Here is a 17,777-nt window from a genome sequence, read left to right on the forward strand (position 1 = left end):
CAGGGTTCTGTACCAGGACAGCTGAGTAGGGTTCATTTTCGTGCACACAGGGTTGAAGAAGAACACTTTTAAAAACTTGGTTCCTCTGCGACCTATTAAACATTTTGGATGTTTGAGTATTTGCAATGACACCACTCCTCAAAAAGAGATTGCGTTTCTGCAGGATAATTAAACCAACTAATATTTAAACATTATTAGACATCACCATTTTATTTCCATCCCTGTACTCTATCCAATGTCGTTTTTTTTCCCCTCTCTCCTTCCTCACTTCCGCTGAGTCTCTACAGCCGTGTGTGTGTGTGTGTGTGTGTGTGTGTGTGTGTGTGTGTGTGTGTGTGTGTGTGTGTGTGTGTGTGTGTGTGTGGAGGGCTGGTGGTGGGAGGACAATGGGCAGTAAGGGGGCTGGCTGAATAGGACCGTTGAGTCTGCTCAGCCAAACAGAAAAGCATCTTCCATCCCACTTCAAAACCCACAGTTTCACTCACCAGGCCTTTATTCTCCATAATTATTCAATTTTAGAATTTCTAATTTATCAGCATTTGTATCAGAAATGACCTCTCACACACACACATCATCTTATATGGGTGGGGATTTGCTGTAAATTTGTTTGAACAAACGTGTTTGCACAGTACAGTCGGTAGATAACAAGCTAAAGACCAGAAACTAGATCACAGTAGTGTAATGTATTTTATTTCTTTATATTTCATCATTCACTGTGGTATTTTATTTCTCTTGTTGTGAAGCACTTCCTCAAGTCAGTGTCCCTTCATCCTACCTGCTTTGTCTCATGTGTGTTTGTCTGCGTTTGTTTGCCTCCTCCCTTTGCTGGAACTCCCCACTATTGATGGTTAAATAATTCAGCAGCTGGACTGATGCAGCTCTGTTAGGCCTCTTCGGTCACTGTAGTTGTGTCATGTAGCTTTTAAAACTCACAGATCAAAGTTTAAACTGCCTGACAGCTGATTTTACAACTAACAAGTACTGCTGATGGTCATTTAACTTAAAATTTGTGACACAACTGTGATATATATGTATTCTGGTGTTTAACTTTATCTACCCACTGTACACTACATACATGTTGTTCATGCAAATTTACACTAAATCCCCACCCAGCCAGGAATGTAATACATTTATATTATCAGAAAAATATATAATGTAAAATATATACTTAAAGTATCAAAAGTAAAAGTACTCATTATGCACAATGATGCCATGATATAAAATCTTTAATTTATTGTATTTGTTTTACTGTCACTGTGAATAGGAGACTTGGTGGAATGGTGCACACTGACATTGAGAAATCTTATGAATGTAGATTTTTATATGTTGAAACTAAATTTGAATAGTAAAACATCATTTTCGATTGAATGTTATTGTTAGCGCGAACAAAATCAATATTGGAGGAAGGGAGCTCTAGAAGGTAAATTGGTTATGTAAAAATGAATTGAGTGATGCAACTGAGTATTGCAAATATATCTTAACACCTAACTTAGAAGTAGCCTCTACTGATTGTGATGCTAATTGTCAAAAGTTTCTTTTGCACTTTGCTGGAAAGGTGGAGTTAATAAGATCTGGTATCACCCCCAACCCTGCCTTTTTAGATGTGGATCACCCGCTCAGGGATTCTTTGAGCAATTTTTCTGCTGTTACTCTGCCTGAACTCGCAGACATCATGTCTCTTATTAAAGTATCCTCCAGCCCTCTGGACAAAATCCCAACTAGGTTTTTATTAGAAATCATGGATTGTATTGCGCCCCTTTTGCTAACTATTTTGAACAGCTTGCTGTCTACTGGCTGCCAGTTTATGTTAAGTCCAACCAGTCCTAAAAAAACCTGGGCTTGATCCCACCCTCCTGGATAACTATCGTCCGATCTCCAAACTGCCTTTTATTTCCAAGTTTTTAAGTTCTCGAAAAACTTATATCTAAGCAGCTTCTTGATGCTGTGGAAAATAATAATACCTTTGAAAAGTTCCAATCTGGCTTTTGTCAACACCACAGCACTGAGACCTCCCTTCTCAAAGTCACTGATGACCTTTTAATGAGTGCAGAAACAGGCATGTGCTCAATTCTTGTGCTGCTGGACTTAAGTGCTGCCTTTGACACTATCAATCGTGGCATTCTTCTAGATAGACTGAGGCACTGGGTGGGCATACCTGGCACTGCACTAAACTGATTTACATCATATTTGTCCAATAGGAAATTCTGTGTCGCCATTAATAACTTCATGTCATCCTTTTCACATATCAGCTATGGTGTGCCTCAAGGTTCAGTTCTGGGAAGAATACTGTTCTCCTCATATATACGCCTGTCTGACATAAACAAAAATTGGATGTCGATAAATTTTCTTCAGCTCAAATAAAACAGAAAGTTTGGATTGGTAGGAATAGAAGGGTTGAAACAACGGTGCCTGGTGGTGCGCTCCCAACCTCGCACTTTCCAAATATGTCGTCCATTATCTGTGGAATGGCAGAGTTGTTAAATAGGGAATGTTGCTTTTACCAACTGGAAGTGAAAGAACAAATAATATTCACAAGTTATTTTCCCCTCTCCTGTTGACACACTATGGTCCTTGGCCCTTTTGTAAGTGGTCAAAAGGTTGTTCAGTATTTTCCGCAGCTTGTCACTGGAGAAACTGTATTCTTGCTTCATGAACTGAGATTGTAATATTTTGTAGTAGCCAGGTTTATTTCGATAATATATATGTTCATGTGTCCAAGAGCAGAAATCTCTTAAGACACAAGTGTTAGTAACACAAACATTTGCTGTTTAGATCCTCATTTTAGTTACTGTACCTTGTTTGAACTCCAGGTGTTCTGATCGGCTGGAGGGAGAGGAGAGGTGGTAAGTTCCTCCTTGTGATCTGGGAGGAGAGGTCTGCAGTGGTCGGTTTGTGGTTGTTTGCAGTATTTGTCAGTTGTAAAATCAGCTGTCAGGCGGTTTAAACTTTGATCAGTGAGTTTTAAAAGCTACAACTACAGTGACGGAAGAGGCCTAACAGAGCTGCATCAGTCCAGCTGCTGAATTATTTAACCATCAACAGTGTTTAATGTCATTACTACGTATGCCAAACACGGAAAAACTGCACTAACAAAGAGGTACAGCGGCCACAAATTGAAAGTAATCAGGTTATGTCAGATTTTTCCACTCAGAAGCAGTGTTTGCAACAAAGTTAAAGTCCTTATAAAGTGTTTATGATGTCTATCCCTATACAACTGTAAGCTGCGCTGTACTTTTTGATGTTTATCTGAATATAATGAAAATAGATGATCACATGCATCATTTCTCGGCACCTCATTGCACACTGGGAGATGAAAACAATAAAAATGCAAAAAAATAATAATGCATTGCACTGGCACTGTATTCTGTCTCATTTTCAAAGGTGTTCAGGTTGCCCCGGCACCCTCCGTACAGGACGACCTCGCAGCTCCTTGAGGAGTTGTAGAAGTGAGCCTGGAGTGAGTCACTCAGTGTACAGTCCATCGTCTGATTGATATTATTTGCACCATCATATTTCCCATTTTTCATCAAGTGACCTGCATACTAATGACCATGATAAGTAATAGGTGCATATTTTGCTATATTTTACCACGGTCATGCCACTTCTGCTGCCTTGGGGCTGGTCTAGTGCCTCCTCCAGAGGCCACACTCCTGTTATGGATTAGTCAGACTGATTATGGTGGCTAGGCTAACAATAGCTATGTTTGCTCTTTTGTTTGGCTCATGAAAGATTGTATTGGTTTTGGCACCAGAGATTTAAAATGTAGAAAATATTCAATTCCTCCTCAGTCATATTATCTGTCCTGATGGAAAAACAACAACAAGTCTATAAAAATAAAACAGGCCCAGGTTTGGCTTTGGACATCTTTATTACAGCGTTCAACACCTCCCCCCAGTGGTCACAATAAATACATATTTACAAGTCAGTGATTTTTTTTGTCTCAGTTTAAAAAAGTGACAATTAATGAGGATTTGTCGACTCAAATCTCTACACATCAGTCTCCTTTGGCTCCGGCTTCATCGCCTCGGTCTCCTCCTTGTCCGGACTTTGCCTTTTGTATCCTGATGACAGCAAACAGTAATTTCAAAAGGATCAAAAGGTTTTCAGTGGTCACAAAAGCACATTACACACCAGCACTTGTTCCAGATGAACATAGCTGTATGTTTAAAGACCTTTCTTTGACACTTTCTTTACCAAAGGTTGTTCCATTTCTCCAAAAGTAAGTTGGTTTCCACATGAATAAAACAAGCGTGTGATAAACCACGTTACCTTAACATTATTCATGAGCATTACTCTGATTGGGTAGTCGACACTAGGAGACTAACTCTATGGTTGAACTGCTAAAAGGCAATAGGCTGTGATGAGTTTTGTGCTGGAAGCGTGGACTCTGTGAAGGATGTGTCACCAGCAGCAGATGCCTACCTCTGTTAGAGTGTTGGTGTTCGCGCTTCTTCCTCTTACTTATCCTGTCCAGGTGAATCTGATAGATGACTCCTGCCAGCACCATGATCCCAACCACCACACAGAGACCCGTGCTAAAGATCCACAAGGCCTCTGATGCTCGACTCACATCCGGGCTTCCACGCGTTCCATCTTAACACCGACGAGAAGAGATTAGTGAACAAGTGGTGTGATTAAGGGCCTAATAACTGAATGAGCAGCGATCAATCACTCACAGCTTGTGGATGTCATGGTTTCGTTCATGGACAGGTTCTGTATGGTGCACGACACGCTGGAGTCTTTGGAAATGTTGACTGTCAGGTGGCTCGTGATGTTGTACAGATGGGAGTCTGGGAGTGATGCCGCCAGGGTCCTCACTGAGCCTTCGGGGGGCTCCTCGGTGTTGTTGATGAGCCAGTAAACCGCAGGTTCAGGAAAACCACCACTGGAGTGACACAAGAAGGCCGCCTCACCTGCCTGCACTGCTTCTGCCCTCTGCAGCAGCGGGGAGCTGAAACTGGCTGGAAACAGCCACCAAAGACAGGAGTTAGTTCCTTAACATACTCTTCACATTACTTCCTGCGTGTCTGACACTGACCTGCTATCCTGAGGCACACGGTGCACAGCGCAGCACTGTGATTCCCCCCTGAAATGATGAACAGACTGTAATTCATGTTGTGCTCTTTGGGATCAACAGTGGGAAGCTCCAGAGAGACGTTTCCAGTCAGTGCAGCGTCAGCGGAGATGGTGGCGCCGTCAATACTCAATTCAACCTCTACATTTCCAACCTCTTCCCACACTGATCTGAGCACCACTTCATCGTCTCTCCTCCACTCAATGGAAAAATTCACAAAGGGTAATAATTGAGGGTAAAAGCAGGGCAGGGAGACAGGCCGCCCGACTATGCCAAGGACGCAGTCTTCCTCTGTAGAGAAAGCAGTGAAACAGCACAGGTAAATGATCAGTGAGATTCAGTGTAGGTGGTTATCTCGGTGTGTAACATGCATGGCCAGACAGAGTCATCTTACCCAGGCAGGCGCAGAAACCGAGGAAGCAGAGCAGCAGTCCTGTGCGCCACAGCGCCATCGGCATGGCCCGCTGACTGCACGTCGGCGCGCGCAAGACGCAAAACCAATTCAAAGTTCTTATCCTCTTTAAAGTGGAAAACAAAGACCGGTCAGTTACTAACTTATACGCCCGTGTAACTGTACTTCCCCGTCTTCGGCTCGTTCCCTTTAACAACTCCAAGTCATACGCACAGATATTCACTCTGAAGGAATTCTTTGTCAGTCGTGTTGCGGCTCGTTGTGCCACACCTGATCCCTTTCTCGTCTTTTCCGATTGGAATGATCAATAGTAGGCTACACAACAATCCCACGCAGAAATACGTTCAAACATCAGCCCTCTCAGTTTCCATCAGCACATATCCTGTTGGGGGTCATATTATGGAAATTGGTCCGACCTGTTTGACTTCTTTTTAGGTCAAACGCCCACACCCGGCAGAAGGATACGGCACCCGACAGAGATTCAGAAGTCAAAACCGAGCTCTAAAGCTGATGTATAATATTTAACTGTTCCTGTTTCCCCCGCATTTTAAAACAAGGAACAAAATATGTTCATGTGATTAATTCTTCACCAGAAGTTTAATATTGAATGTAATATTTGTAAAGATGATACTGAATCATGTAGAACACAGATTTTGGAAGCTGCAGGACAAAAAGGTTGGATACAACAATTTGTTGCTTACTTTTATAACGTCATATATAATTCATTATTTTCTTCCTATGTATTTATTTTACTTCTTACTAAGTTAATTATCGGACTTTGATCTGTGTTTTTGGCAGTTATGTTATTAGTTGTATGGTAATGAACTAACGCTATGTTTTAAGATGGCAATTTTTACTTTTGTATTCAATATATAACGTTTTTTTAAAAAATCTGTAGGACTATAATCTCTACCTACTTATACAGCAGGCATCCAGTATTATCCTCCCAGAAAAAAAAATTATGTTCAAATAGGCCAAATAGATTTTTTAAATTTTTTTAACGCAGTACAATATCCAGACGATCTGCTCTCTCATTGGACAAAAGTTTATCAAACAACCCGAGTAGCTAATTGCTTTTTCCATGCTGGTGCTTCACTAAAAACACACCTTGTTGTGAGCAGTTTCATGTAGGAACCATCGGTAGAAAGAAAATAGTTCCTACATGAAACGGCTCACAACAAATGTGCGGATTATTTTGAGTAACCGGGTCATGATTTCTGGAAAGACACACTGCTGTTTTTCAAATGTATTTTTTGTGAGTGCCATAAAGTCCCATTATATTCAAGACAGGCGGACATCTCTACTGCCGATATCTCCAAAACTCTGCGACTCACACCAAAACAATCCAGATGGATAAATAGCGCCACAGGTGAGAGGGGACAATCCCCCTGTCCCTTTAATTAAAAACTAAGCTTACACTAACAGTCAAAGGTGAAATAACTCTTTAGTCCACTAGAGGGCAGACCGGACCTCTGAGACGACGGTGAAACCAAAAAACTTTTTTTTTTTTGCACGTTTTTGTATTAGAGGAAATGTAATGCTCCGTGAGCTAATTAGTTTGAATGTATTGCTTGGAGAATTTTCAATAAAGATGTAAAGGAAGTGATGAGAACTAAATGACAAAGGAAATGACAAACAGGGAAGAAGCATAATACACCCATGGGAGGAAGACGACAACCTTGTGAATTATGGGTATTAAGACTATGGATCTTTTTGCTCCCTGTGTTTAGTCTCCCAGGCAGCTTCTTCCTCCCAAGCTGGGTAAAAAGTCCCACTCTGGTAGGATTTACGTAACAAACGCAAACCATAACCTTTGTATAATGCATACATTGACTCGCATGTAGCTTAAAATGTTTGGTTGTCAAAGCAAGCTGTGGTTTAGTACACAACCCGGGAGGAAACGCTGCCTGGAAGGCGTAACTCGGGACAAAATGACGAAAACACAACAGAACGTAGAAAAACAACGTGCCGTCCTTTCAGCATAAATAACTAGGCTAGCTATAACTTTGTTTTAAGATATATTTATTAGTGCAAAAATAATTAGACAGTGCGTCAACAATACTTCCTGCTACAGCAGGTGGCAGTATGCGCTCTCCAGGTTGGTTTTATGATCCTTCAGCGAGCAAGAAGAAGAGCACGTCAACAGCACTGATGGGAGAAATGTGGCGCTCGTCTAACATGACCAGTGTCAGTTAGTTAGTTTATACTGTCTTGAGATCTAACTGCAGTCCCGATGACACCAGCGGGAACGCTTCCCGAGGCAACATGACGACACTGAGGAGGATTAGTTCCTGGTTAGCGCTCCTGCAGCGACCCTGCGCGCAGAGCTGTCAGAGGGCTGCTCCAACGCCCTGCAGACTCCTGAACGCACCGCACCATGCTGCTGCAGCGAGCCGTGCGTCTCCCCTGCAGTGCAGGGCGCTTGCGCTCTCTGCATGGAGGTCGAAGCACTCGGGGGACTTCGGCAGCGGTCGCCACACGGCATTCGCCGAGGATGAGGATGAAGATTTCATGGATGACAGCGAGGTGGAGGAGCTGTTTCAGCAGCACGTTCCTGCAGGCATCGGAGAGGGTCAGCACAGGGTGTTCATCGTTCACCCTGATGTGAAGTGGGGGAGCAGGAAGCAGCATCTGACCACCGGTAACAAGACACGCGCTCAGATGTGAGTGTGTGTGCATCACGCCTTTATCTCACTCTTTCTCTGCTTTCTTTGCAGCCGAGCTGATGATGGCCGAGGCTGTGGGGCTCGTGAACACTTTAGACAACTGGAGAGTGGTGGACAAGATCATCCTCTCCACCAAGACACCAGAGAAGAAGAGGATATTTGGCAAAGGCAACTTCCAGTCTCTTGCAGGTAATGTCCGTTCTGTGTCCACCTGTGCGTCTGTGCATGGAGTCAGTGTCTTTAATATGACTCATCTGTGCTTTCTCCCCTTCAGAGAAAATCAGGCAAACAGCAGGGATCACTGCCGTGTTTGTGAATGTTGAGCGTCTGTCTCCTTTGTCTGAGGTGAGCTTATCTGAAAATCGCGTTCTGGCTGCATACAGGAAGGTTCAAGCACTGAAGGTAATTTTTTATTTATTTTTTTGTCCATGCAGAGGGAGCTGGAGGAGGCCTGGGGGGTTAAAGTCTTTGACAGATACTCAGTGGTCCTCCACATCTTCCGTTGCAACGCCAAGACTAAAGAGGCCAAGTTACAGATCTCTCTGGCAGAGATCCCCTTGTTAAGGTAACTTTGCCCTCTCAAAATTTCCCATCATTGACATATTTTCTTTCCCACTTTATGTTTTTGCTGGGATTTTAAAATGTCTTCACCTGACGGCGGCAGATCTCGTCTGAGAAATGAAATCGCAAACTTGGACCAGCAGGGTGGAGGGTCGAGATACATCGGAGGTTCAGGTAACATCCCGACACCCGAGTGACGTCTGCCTGGATGTTATCGTAATTGAGCTGCCCCGTCAGATAAGAGCTTCAGCTTGCTGATTGGTCCTTACAGGCGAGACGCTGCTGGAGGTCCAGCAGAGACTGCTGAAGGAGCGGGAGATGAAGATTCGCTCAGCGCTGGAAAAACTGCGCAAGAAGAGGCAGATGCTGCGATCTCAGCGTAAACACAAGGAGTTCCCCATCGTCTCTGTGTTGGGATACACAAACTGTGGTGAGAGACTGGAAACAGTGCTGGCACACTGTTTTGACATTGCAATATTCAGGGGTTCAGTTTGATGACACACTTCTTTTGTTGTCTTTTTCCATCGTCTGCCCAGGAAAAACAACCCTGATCAAAGCACTGACTGGTGACAGTGGTCTTCAACCCAGAAACCAGCTTTTCGCCACGCTGGATGTCACCGTCCATGCCGGCCAGTTGCCCAGTCACATGACTGTTCTGTACGTGGACACCATCGGCTTCCTGTCCCAGCTGCCCCACCAGCTCATTGACTCCTTCTCTGCCACCCTGGAAGATATTAAATACTCAGTATGCACCCGATGCTCATATTAAGGGTGTTTGTGATGAGATGCAAGCTATTTGGCTCGTGGAATATCCAAAGTTTTTGTGTGACTGTTTTTTAAAAAAAAAAAACAAAGTATCTTTAAGAGTGGAATCGTTGACTCGGTGGTTCGTCTTTCTCGTCCTTCCAGGATCTGCTGGTTCACGTCAGAGACATCAGTCACCCGGAGACGGTGAATCAGAAGCTGAATGTACTGAATGTCCTCAAGAACCTGCGAATCCCTGACAGGCTGATGAGCTCCATGATAGAAGTCCACAATAAAATTGACCTCGTCGACAGGTAAGCGAGAGAAAAAATCCTGTTGTCAACATAGATTTTAAGACTTTCAAAGATCTTTTAAATTCCATATAGAGGTTTATCCTGAAGGGAAAACAGAAAATAGATTTCATGATGGGTTGAATGTCTCAACGCAAGACCTTGCATCACAAAAACCACAAAATGTAACTTATGCAACTGAATTTAGTTCATAAAATGCCACATTTAACTGTACTCAAAACCACACAGACATTAAATTTAGATACCTATTTAACAGACATAATAATAATAATAAATAATTTTCCAGGATTTGCAGACACCCTGCATTCATATGGGTATTATTATGCGTGGCATCATTTGATGTGTGCTGTGTGAATGGGGGTCGAGCCAGTACTTGGTTTAGCCTAAAGTCAAAGTATCTTCTGTTGTCCCTCTCAGCTATCAGTTTACAGAGCCCAGCGCACTGCCCATATCTGCCTTGGAAGAGCGAGGCCTCGATGAGCTGAAGAAAGCAGTGGAAGAAGAGATTGTGAACTCTACAGGAAAACACATTTTAGATCTCAAAGTTGACCTCGGCACTCCTCAGTTAAGGTGAGAGCTGGTTTTTCCTCACTGTGTTTTTCTGTTTCTAATAAGGGAGCACACATGGTAAATGTGCATCTTCATTCGCAGTTGGCTGCACAAGGAAGCCACCGTTCAGGACGTGCAGGTGAACGCAGACGAAGGCTCGGCTGTTGTCAAGGTCATCATCAGCACGGCTGCTTACGGACGCTACAAGAAACTGTTCACAGGCAGATAGCAAAGTAGGGAGGAGGGTGATCCTTCCTGCTGCAGCTCCAAATAAATGACTGGTCCATGACTGTACCACAAACATCTTTATTTAAAGAAAAAGACTATTTATTGTACAGTATATTCAAATGTTTATATACATACAATAATACAAAAGTATTATTTTGTAAAACAATGACATACGTTCTTGTAAACATATATAAATTGTAGATTCAAAACATACAGAATGTTTGTTGTTTTTTTTGGTGAAAATACAACTGAAAGTAAGAAATACAGAAACTCTGATTTGTAAATACATTTTTTTCTCAAAACATTTCTTTTAATTAGAACTCTACTAGAATGTAGACAAAAGTGCATATAAATTGACGGCAATCTAGAAAAGAGGACATGAGGTTTACAGTAGCAATTCGGGGATCAGTCCCTGTGGAATAAAATCACAGCTAGATATTGTTTTATTTTTTTATTTGACGGCATTCTTCCGTAGAAGTTTTTGGTTCAGTGCGACGACCAGCGAGCAGAGCGGAAGTGGACCCACAAAGTCTCCTGCGATGATGTTGAGGCTCTCGGGGTCTGACCCGGGTCTCTGCTCCTCCAGCCATATCCTCAAACACTCCCAGTTACTGAAGGTCAGCGTCTGCAGCGATTGCTTCGGGTTCGTGGTGATGTAATACCTGTCAGCTGTCAGGTTCAGTCCAGAGACGAAGAAGCCCTCTGGAAAATGAAACAGAAAACTTAGTATGTTAATGAAAACACACCAGGAAACACGAATAATACGCTTCAATGTTACGCACTCTGCTCAGTGCTGTGAACGTCAGGAAAAAACAGTTCGGCTAAAGTGTAAATGAAACTCACCTGGACGTCCCAGGTCTTTCTTCGAGTCCAGGTAACTGATCACTCCTTGTGCTGTGCGCTGGTTGGCCCACCAGTAGGGGATGGCAGGCCACAGCTCCTGATGACTCGCTGCAATCTGGGAGTCATAGGACAGGATGACCTGGTAACCAGACGTCCACAGACTCCGCAAGGTCAGGACTGATTCCTGTGGAGGGCAGGTTAGGTTCTGTAAGGCATTGTGTTGTTTTTATTTATTTTTTTTTTTTACCGTAAATGGGCCGTACAAGGAGAAAACTAACCTTATGGGGGCAGAGTTTGGAGCCGAACAGCTTCTTCAGGGAGAAAATGAATGCTTGATGGAGTTTGTCATCGATTCCCTCAAAATGGCTGCAAGCAAAGATAACAATCTCCTTTGGGTGAGACTCCAGCCAGGTGGCAACAGATGATAGTGTTTCCTGTAAAGGAAGGACATTTGCTGCAAACATACCATACTGTAAACGTGAAACTTTTCATTAAGATCATCGTACTCACCAAGACTGTTAAATATGTGTAGATGACGTGTGTGAAGTACAGGTCGCTGGATGAGTCCTTGGGTTTGTGAGCAATGCGGAGATCGAAGAACCGAATCCCCATCGAAAGTTGCTCCTCAATGCTTTTGTCCTGCAAGGAAGAGCAATTCATAAAACATGACCGAAAATACTTTTACCTCTACGATTCCATGAAACATATTTGCGGACAACATATGGAAGTGTAATATTTTACAATTAAAGATATAGTTATTTTACAATAATTGATATAAAATGTATTAAGTACCACAACAACAAAAAAATGGGTGGAGAAAAAAAAAGCATATTAAAATTGTTTTCCCAAACACTTAAAGCTGCAATAATCAATATTTTTGCATTAACAATGGATCAAATAACTCTGTGTATATGAAAGGGGTCGCTTGTAGTAACAAACCCTCAGAGAATTATCACTCGACTCTGCGTCTCCCCTCAGCTCTACGGAGCTTTTTAGCATCTTTTAGCTATTTGTTTTGGTTTTCTGGCCCGCAATTTTACTGTTTTGGTTAACAAACATAAGATTTTGCTCTCGCAACAGAGTTACAAGTGGATGAACCACAAACCCTGAAACCCCCTTGGGACTACTGGCCACTCTGTTGGGCTGCCAAGTGATTTCTGGGAGGTTGACAGCAAAAACACCACAGCAATACCTTCTCAGTCCCATAGAGGTCCTCACACCACTCTGACATCGCCACCTACATTATAATGAGCGCAGGTTGTCTGGCCGCTGCCATACTTTATACATTTATACCACACATACCTGTGTTGTAGCCCATTTAAAAATGGCAGGTCTGGTAAAGCAGTAGAAAAGTCCATCCAGGAGCCTGAAAGAGTCCGACTCAGAGTGGATCAAGGGGGAGTTTATGTCCAGACAGTAACTCATGGCATCGTGGCTCCCTGGATAAACAGGTGTGAATAGATTTTCAGAATCAAGACGTTTCGGCTCCCATCCGGAAGTCATTCTCAATTGTGAAAAAATTGGACGGGAACTGGAAATTTAAACTACTCTGAGTTACATAAGCCCTGCCCTCAGGAAGGAATCTGCCTGAGTATCTGTAAATAGCTAGTTTCACCTGAAACTGACCTAATAGTTTCAAGATGGCCCAGTAATCAGGCCTATTGTTCTCTGGCTGCATCTACTTCATCACTGCTAAGTGCCTGATTAGCATGTGATAGGCGTGACCAAGGTGATAATACACTCTGATAGACTTTGGGCAGATTAAATCTCAGACCACCATTTCTGTTCAAAGAGGGGTTCTCTTTCTTCACAAAAATGGCTTCCTTGACGCCCGCTCAAACCAACTCTTCTCTCTACTAAGAATCTTCACCTCGCTGTCTTCAAATGTGTGGTTTGTAGCTTTTAAATGCAAATGCACGGCGCTCTGTAATCCTGAGTTAGCGTGTCGTCTGTGCTGATAAAGTCTTTTGTGAAGTGGCTGTTTGGTTTCGCCTATGTACCGTTCTTTGCAGTTTTCCTCACTGCACTGAATGGAGTAGACAACATTGCTCTGTTTCTGTGTGGGTAACCTGTCCTTAGGGTGAACGAGTTTCTGTCTTAAAGTGTTGCCTGGTTTAAAGAAGACAGGAACATCGTGCTGTCTAAAGATCCTTTGTAGTTTTTCAGACAGTCCAGACACATAAGGAATGGAGACACCGTTCCTTCTTGGTTCAGTTACACTTTTGTCCTGTTTTTTGGCTCTTTTAACTTTGTTGATAGCCCAAGTAGGATAACCACAGGCTGAGAGTGCATTCTGGACATGCCTTTCCTCTTTCTTCTTACCCTCTGAGCCTGTGGGCACTTCTTTGGCTCTGTGCTGTAATGTCCGGATTACACCCAGCTTGTGCTGTAGTGGATGGTGTGAGTCAAAGAGCAGGTATTGATCCGTATGTGTTGGTTTCCTGTACACTTCTATCTGGAGCTTTCCGTCCTCTCCTCTGAGAGTAGAACAATCAAGAAAGGCCAAGCGGTTCTCTTTTTGCATCCTCACGCGTGAACTTGATGTTGGGGTCCACCGTATTAATATGCTCTGAGAACGCTTCCAAGTCTTGTTTCTTGATTTTCACAAAGGTGTCATCCACGTAACGGTACCAATGACTTGGTGGTGTGCCCGGGAACGAGGATAATGCCTTCTTCTCAAACTGTTCCATGTACAGGTTGGCCACAATGGGAGAGACCGGAGAGCCCATAGCACAACCGTGAATCTGTCTGTAGAAGTGTCCCCGAATTGGAAGTAGGTTGTGTTGAGACAGATGTCTAATAGTTTACATATGTGTTCAGGTGTAAGCTTGGTCCTTTGCTGCAAGGTGGAGTCCTCCTGCAGTCTTCTCATCACCGCTGACACTGCTTCTGAGGTTGGGATGCAAGTGAACAAGGACACTACATCATAAGAAACCATAACGTCATCTGGGTCCAACTGGAGATGTTTCACTTTGTCCACAAATTTCTGTGTGTTTTCCACATGATGTACTGTGTTCCCCACCAACGGAGCCAAGATTGTAGTCAAATGTTTGGCTATGTTGTATGTGATGGAATCTGTGCTGCACACGATGGGTCTGAGTGGAACATTCTCTTTGTGAATTTTGGGAAGGCCATAGATGCATGGAATGGCTTCCCAGGGTATAGTCTGTAGTACAGAGGCCTGTCTATCACCTCCTCCTTCTCAAGCTTCTGTAGACAGTCTATAACCTTCTTCTTGTAGCCATTGGTTGGATCTCTTTTAAGTTTTTGATATGTGGTTGTGTCTTCAAGAAGGTTGTTGACCTTGGTTTCATAATCGGCTGTGTTCAGAATCACAGTGCAGCAACCCTTGTCTGCTGGTAGAATGTTTATGCTGTGATCCTTCTGCAGTGCTGAGAGTGCCCTCCTCTCTTCGGATGTAATGTTGGAAGGAGGTGGTTTGGCACTCTTTAATGTTGCAGTGACACGTAGCCTCAGGTCTGCAGCCTCTGCTTCAGTCATCTTGTTCTTCCTAATGGCTGTTTCGGTGGCTGTGATGTAGTCCACTGTAGGGATGTGGTTGGATGTAACTGAAAAGTTGAGCCCTTTGGAGAGCACATCTTTTCTGCCTGTGTCAGGATGCGGTCTGATAAGTTTTTGATCCAATTGTTTCTGTTAATACATGTCTCACTTTGTTCAGTCCCTGATCTCCTGTTGTGCTGGTCCTTTCCTAGATTCTTCTTATTCAAAAGGATGTTAAATTTCTTAATTTGCCGCTCCTTGCTCTTCCTATGTTGTGCACCCTGTGCTACCTGTGTAAAGTCCATCACTCTCTTGAGGATTTCTTCTGGGACAATGCTTGATAACTTCTTCTGCAAAAATTCTATTCTGTTCTTCAAATTGTCTATTCTTAAGTTGTTTTCCCTGATCCTTTCACTAAGCATCTGGGTCAGGTTTCTTCTCCAAATCTTCTCTGCTCTGTGTCCTTTTACTGGTGGTTTAATCTGTAGGCTCTTGGGAATAATCTTGCTCTGCCTGCATCTTAGATTAAAACGGAGATGGTTCCTGTGGTCTGCTAATTTCCTGGCTGTGTTTTCGAGTTCCCGAACCAGATCCACGGTTTTCTGCCCAAAATTCTTCAAAATAAGACGGTGTAGTCCCTCATTCGTCCAGGAGTGTTCTATCGTAGAAAAGGTTTCAGTCATAGTCATCTGGACACTGTTTTCAGAATCAAGACGTTTCGGCTCCCATCCGGAAGTCATTCTCAATTGTGAAAAATTGGACGGGAACTGGAAATTTAAACTACTCTGAGTTACATAAGCCCTGCCTCAGGAAGGAATCTGCCTGAGTATCTGTAAATAGCTAGTTTCACCTGAAACTGACCTAATAGTTTCAAGATGGCCCAGTAATCAGTAATCAGGCCTATTGTTCTCTGGCTGCATCTACTTCATCACTGCTAAGTGCCTGATTAGCATGTGATAGGCGTGACCAAGGTGATAATACACTCTGATAGACTTTGGGCAGATTAAATCTCAGACCACCATTTCTGTTCAAAGAGGGGTTCTCTTTCTTCACAAAAATGGCTTCCTTGACGCCCCGTTCAAACCAACTCTTCTCTCTACTAAGAATCTTCACCTCGCTGTCTTCAAAGACAGCGAGGTGAAGTAGATGCAGCCAGAGAACAATAGGCCTGATTACTGGGCCATCTTGAAACTATTAGGTCAGTTTCAGGTGAAACTAGCTATTTACAGATACTCAGGCAGATTCCTTCCTGAGGGCAGGGCTTATGTAACTCAGAGTAGTTTAAATTTCCAGTTCCCGTCCAATTTTTTCACAATTGAGAATGACTTCCGGATGGGAGCCGAAACGTCTTGATTCTGAAAACAGTGTCCAGATGACTACGACTGAAACCTTTTCTACGATAGAACACTCCTGGACGAATGAGGGACTACACCGTCTTAGGTGTGAATAGACACATTAAAGCCGAACTGGGAAAAACCGGTTTCTGGTACTATACACACCTAACCACTAGACTCAGATGCAAACCAAACCATTCCTTCATTCCTCTGAGGTTGTTGTTTTGTGTGACTAACTAGTCCTGTTGGGAACTTGTGTATATATGTAATGTGTTCTCAGGTCTCTCTTGTATAAGAGACCTTGATCTCGGTGAGACTTCCCGAGATCCTAAATCCTCCTAAATAAAGCTTAACCAACTTATTAACTAAACCAATACAGGTGATCATAAAATAATCAGACGGAGAAGGCAAAAAAAAGTGAAAGAAAAGAAGGAGAGGGGCACGTGCAATTAACATTAGGGAACGCAAACAGACTAAAAGTCAAAAGATATTCAGTTTACTATCATAGAAGAAAAGCAGCAAGTGTTCACTTCACATTCACGATAGAGGCATGACTGCTGTACTGCGCTCCTTTATGCCGTGGAGGAGGTAAGTTCCATTACAGCAGCGGAGACGTGTTACACATACCGGGTATGGCCAAGTTTGTCAGCGGAATGTCCCACAGCTCCTCGGGTAAAGCGGACATCCAGTCTTGGCAGCTAAGATTCATGTCTCACAGTTAGTCACCGACCTACAGGAGACTCCCCTGGGGCTGAACTGAAGACCTAACGAGTCTGTTAAGGCTAGTCATCATATCGTCGAACTTGCCCCCTTCCTTTATCTAATTCATTTAAATGATCGACCACAAACCACCCAACAAAGTCGGAGGAGGAGGGAGATGAAACTTCTGCGGCGTTGACTGACAGCTAACGTTACGCTGCGCTGTGTCACAAGTGTGGCGCTCAGCTAATACGGGGATTCTTTTGCTTTTATGGGACACTTCAAGAGATTAAGTCCACTTGTATTTAGGTGTAATATATGTATCTAAACCATAGACTGTATACAAAGACATTCATTTCACGTCGTCGCTATGGCGTTTGGAAGGGGGCGGGGCAAATATTAAACCGGAAGTTGAGCTACAGTAGCCTGCACCCAGACTGCATCCATGTAGAAAACTTTCAAATTCAGAAACCTCCAACATTTCCTTGCAGAAAACACAGTAATTGCTCGTAAAACCAAAACAATGTTAGAAATTATTTAAATATATAATGTGTTTATGTATATATGTATGCTTTCAACCAAATTAATGATGTTCTTTTTTTGTATTTTTAAGCTAAAAAGTGTATGGGCAGTTCATTTGTCTTTCATTGTGGCGGGCAACATCAGAACAAGCTTTAAGACTTATTTTAGGTCAGTGGAAATGATACAGCTGCTCCACAAATAAAAGAGGGGATGATGTTAATGGAAGACATTGCCTCATTAAAATGTATGTTAGTTAGTGTAGGCTGCAATGGAAAATTGTAAGATATTTTAAGATGTTTTTCTGTTGCGATGCTGGGCATCCAAATGCGAAAA

At 43.0% G+C, this 17,777-nt stretch overlaps 3 protein-coding genes across 4 annotated transcripts; 1 reads left to right on the plus strand and 2 right to left on the minus strand.

Moving 5' to 3' along the window:
- Positions 1-3,849: 3,849 nt before the first annotated feature.
- Positions 3,850-6,995, minus strand: LOC122877332 (ICOS ligand-like). The gene is made up of 5 exons (XM_044198744.1): positions 5,469-6,995; positions 5,039-5,365; positions 4,677-4,961; positions 4,423-4,593; positions 3,850-4,061 (listed from the first exon to the last, which is right to left on the minus strand). Exons 1-5 carry the CDS (start codon positions 5,530-5,532, stop codon positions 3,988-3,990), a joined length of 921 nt encoding a protein of 306 aa, XP_044054679.1. The 5' UTR covers positions 5,533-6,995; the 3' UTR covers positions 3,850-3,987.
- A 412-nt stretch (positions 6,996-7,407) lies between these two features.
- On the plus strand, positions 7,408-10,758 carry gtpbp6 (GTP binding protein 6 (putative)). Its single transcript, XM_044198737.1, has 10 exons — positions 7,408-8,127; positions 8,204-8,341; positions 8,427-8,497; positions 8,587-8,717; positions 8,817-8,887; positions 8,985-9,143; positions 9,250-9,458; positions 9,623-9,771; positions 10,186-10,338; positions 10,420-10,758. The coding sequence occupies exons 1-10, from the start codon at positions 7,752-7,754 to the stop codon at positions 10,544-10,546; spliced, it is 1,584 nt and encodes a 527-aa protein (XP_044054672.1). The 5' UTR covers positions 7,408-7,751; the 3' UTR covers positions 10,547-10,758.
- A 71-nt stretch (positions 10,759-10,829) lies between these two features.
- On the minus strand, positions 10,830-17,271 carry si:dkey-66a8.7 (PI-PLC X domain-containing protein 1). Of its 2 annotated transcripts, none has more exons than XM_044198742.1 (6): positions 16,851-17,271; positions 12,691-12,827; positions 11,899-12,027; positions 11,667-11,822; positions 11,389-11,593; positions 10,830-11,247 (listed from the first exon to the last, which is right to left on the minus strand). In XM_044198742.1, exons 1-6 carry the CDS (start codon positions 16,930-16,932, stop codon positions 10,997-10,999), a joined length of 960 nt encoding a protein of 319 aa, XP_044054677.1. In that variant the 5' UTR covers positions 16,933-17,271; the 3' UTR covers positions 10,830-10,996. The 2 variants fall into 2 exon arrangements, with proteins under 2 accessions (XP_044054677.1, XP_044054678.1); XM_044198743.1 differs by having other exon boundaries at positions 11,389-11,572; positions 16,851-17,264.
- Positions 17,272-17,777: the final 506 nt, after the last annotated feature.

The sequence above is a fragment of the Siniperca chuatsi genome, linkage group LG6 (genome assembly GCF_020085105.1).
Source record: "Siniperca chuatsi isolate FFG_IHB_CAS linkage group LG6, ASM2008510v1, whole genome shotgun sequence".
Lineage (NCBI taxonomy): Eukaryota > Metazoa > Chordata > Actinopteri > Centrarchiformes > Sinipercidae > Siniperca > Siniperca chuatsi.

Bases quoted from the DNA above. Each gene is read 5' to 3' on its own strand.
- gtpbp6 (XM_044198737.1), top strand. From the start codon at position 7,752: ATGACGACACTGAGGAGGATTAGTTCCTGGTTAGCGCTCCTGCAGCGA. The intron at 8,128-8,203 runs GTAACAAGACAC...CTTTCTTTGCAG, and splicing joins GAAGCAGCATCTGACCACCG to CCGAGCTGATGATGGCCGAG. The intron at 8,718-8,816 runs GTAACTTTGCCC...TGACGGCGGCAG, and splicing joins GCAGAGATCCCCTTGTTAAG to ATCTCGTCTGAGAAATGAAA.
- si:dkey-66a8.7 (XM_044198742.1), bottom strand. From the start codon at position 16,932: ATGAATCTTAGCTGCCAAGACTGGATGTCCGCTTTACCCGAGGAGCTG. The intron at 12,828-16,850 runs GTATGTGTAACA...CTGTTTATCCAG, and splicing joins GACAAACTTGGCCATACCCG to GGAGCCACGATGCCATGAGT. The intron at 11,594-11,666 runs GTTAGTTTTCTC...AATGCCTTACAG, and splicing joins CCAAACTCTGCCCCCATAAG to AACCTAACCTGCCCTCCACA.
- LOC122877332 (XM_044198744.1), bottom strand. From the start codon at position 5,532: ATGCCGATGGCGCTGTGGCGCACAGGACTGCTGCTCTGCTTCCTCGGT. The intron at 4,962-5,038 runs GTCAGTGTCAGA...GGCTGTTTCCAG, and splicing joins CGTGTGCCTCAGGATAGCAG to CCAGTTTCAGCTCCCCGCTG. The intron at 4,062-4,422 runs GTAGGCATCTGC...TGCTGTCATCAG, and splicing joins ACACCAACACTCTAACAGAG to GATACAAAAGGCAAAGTCCG.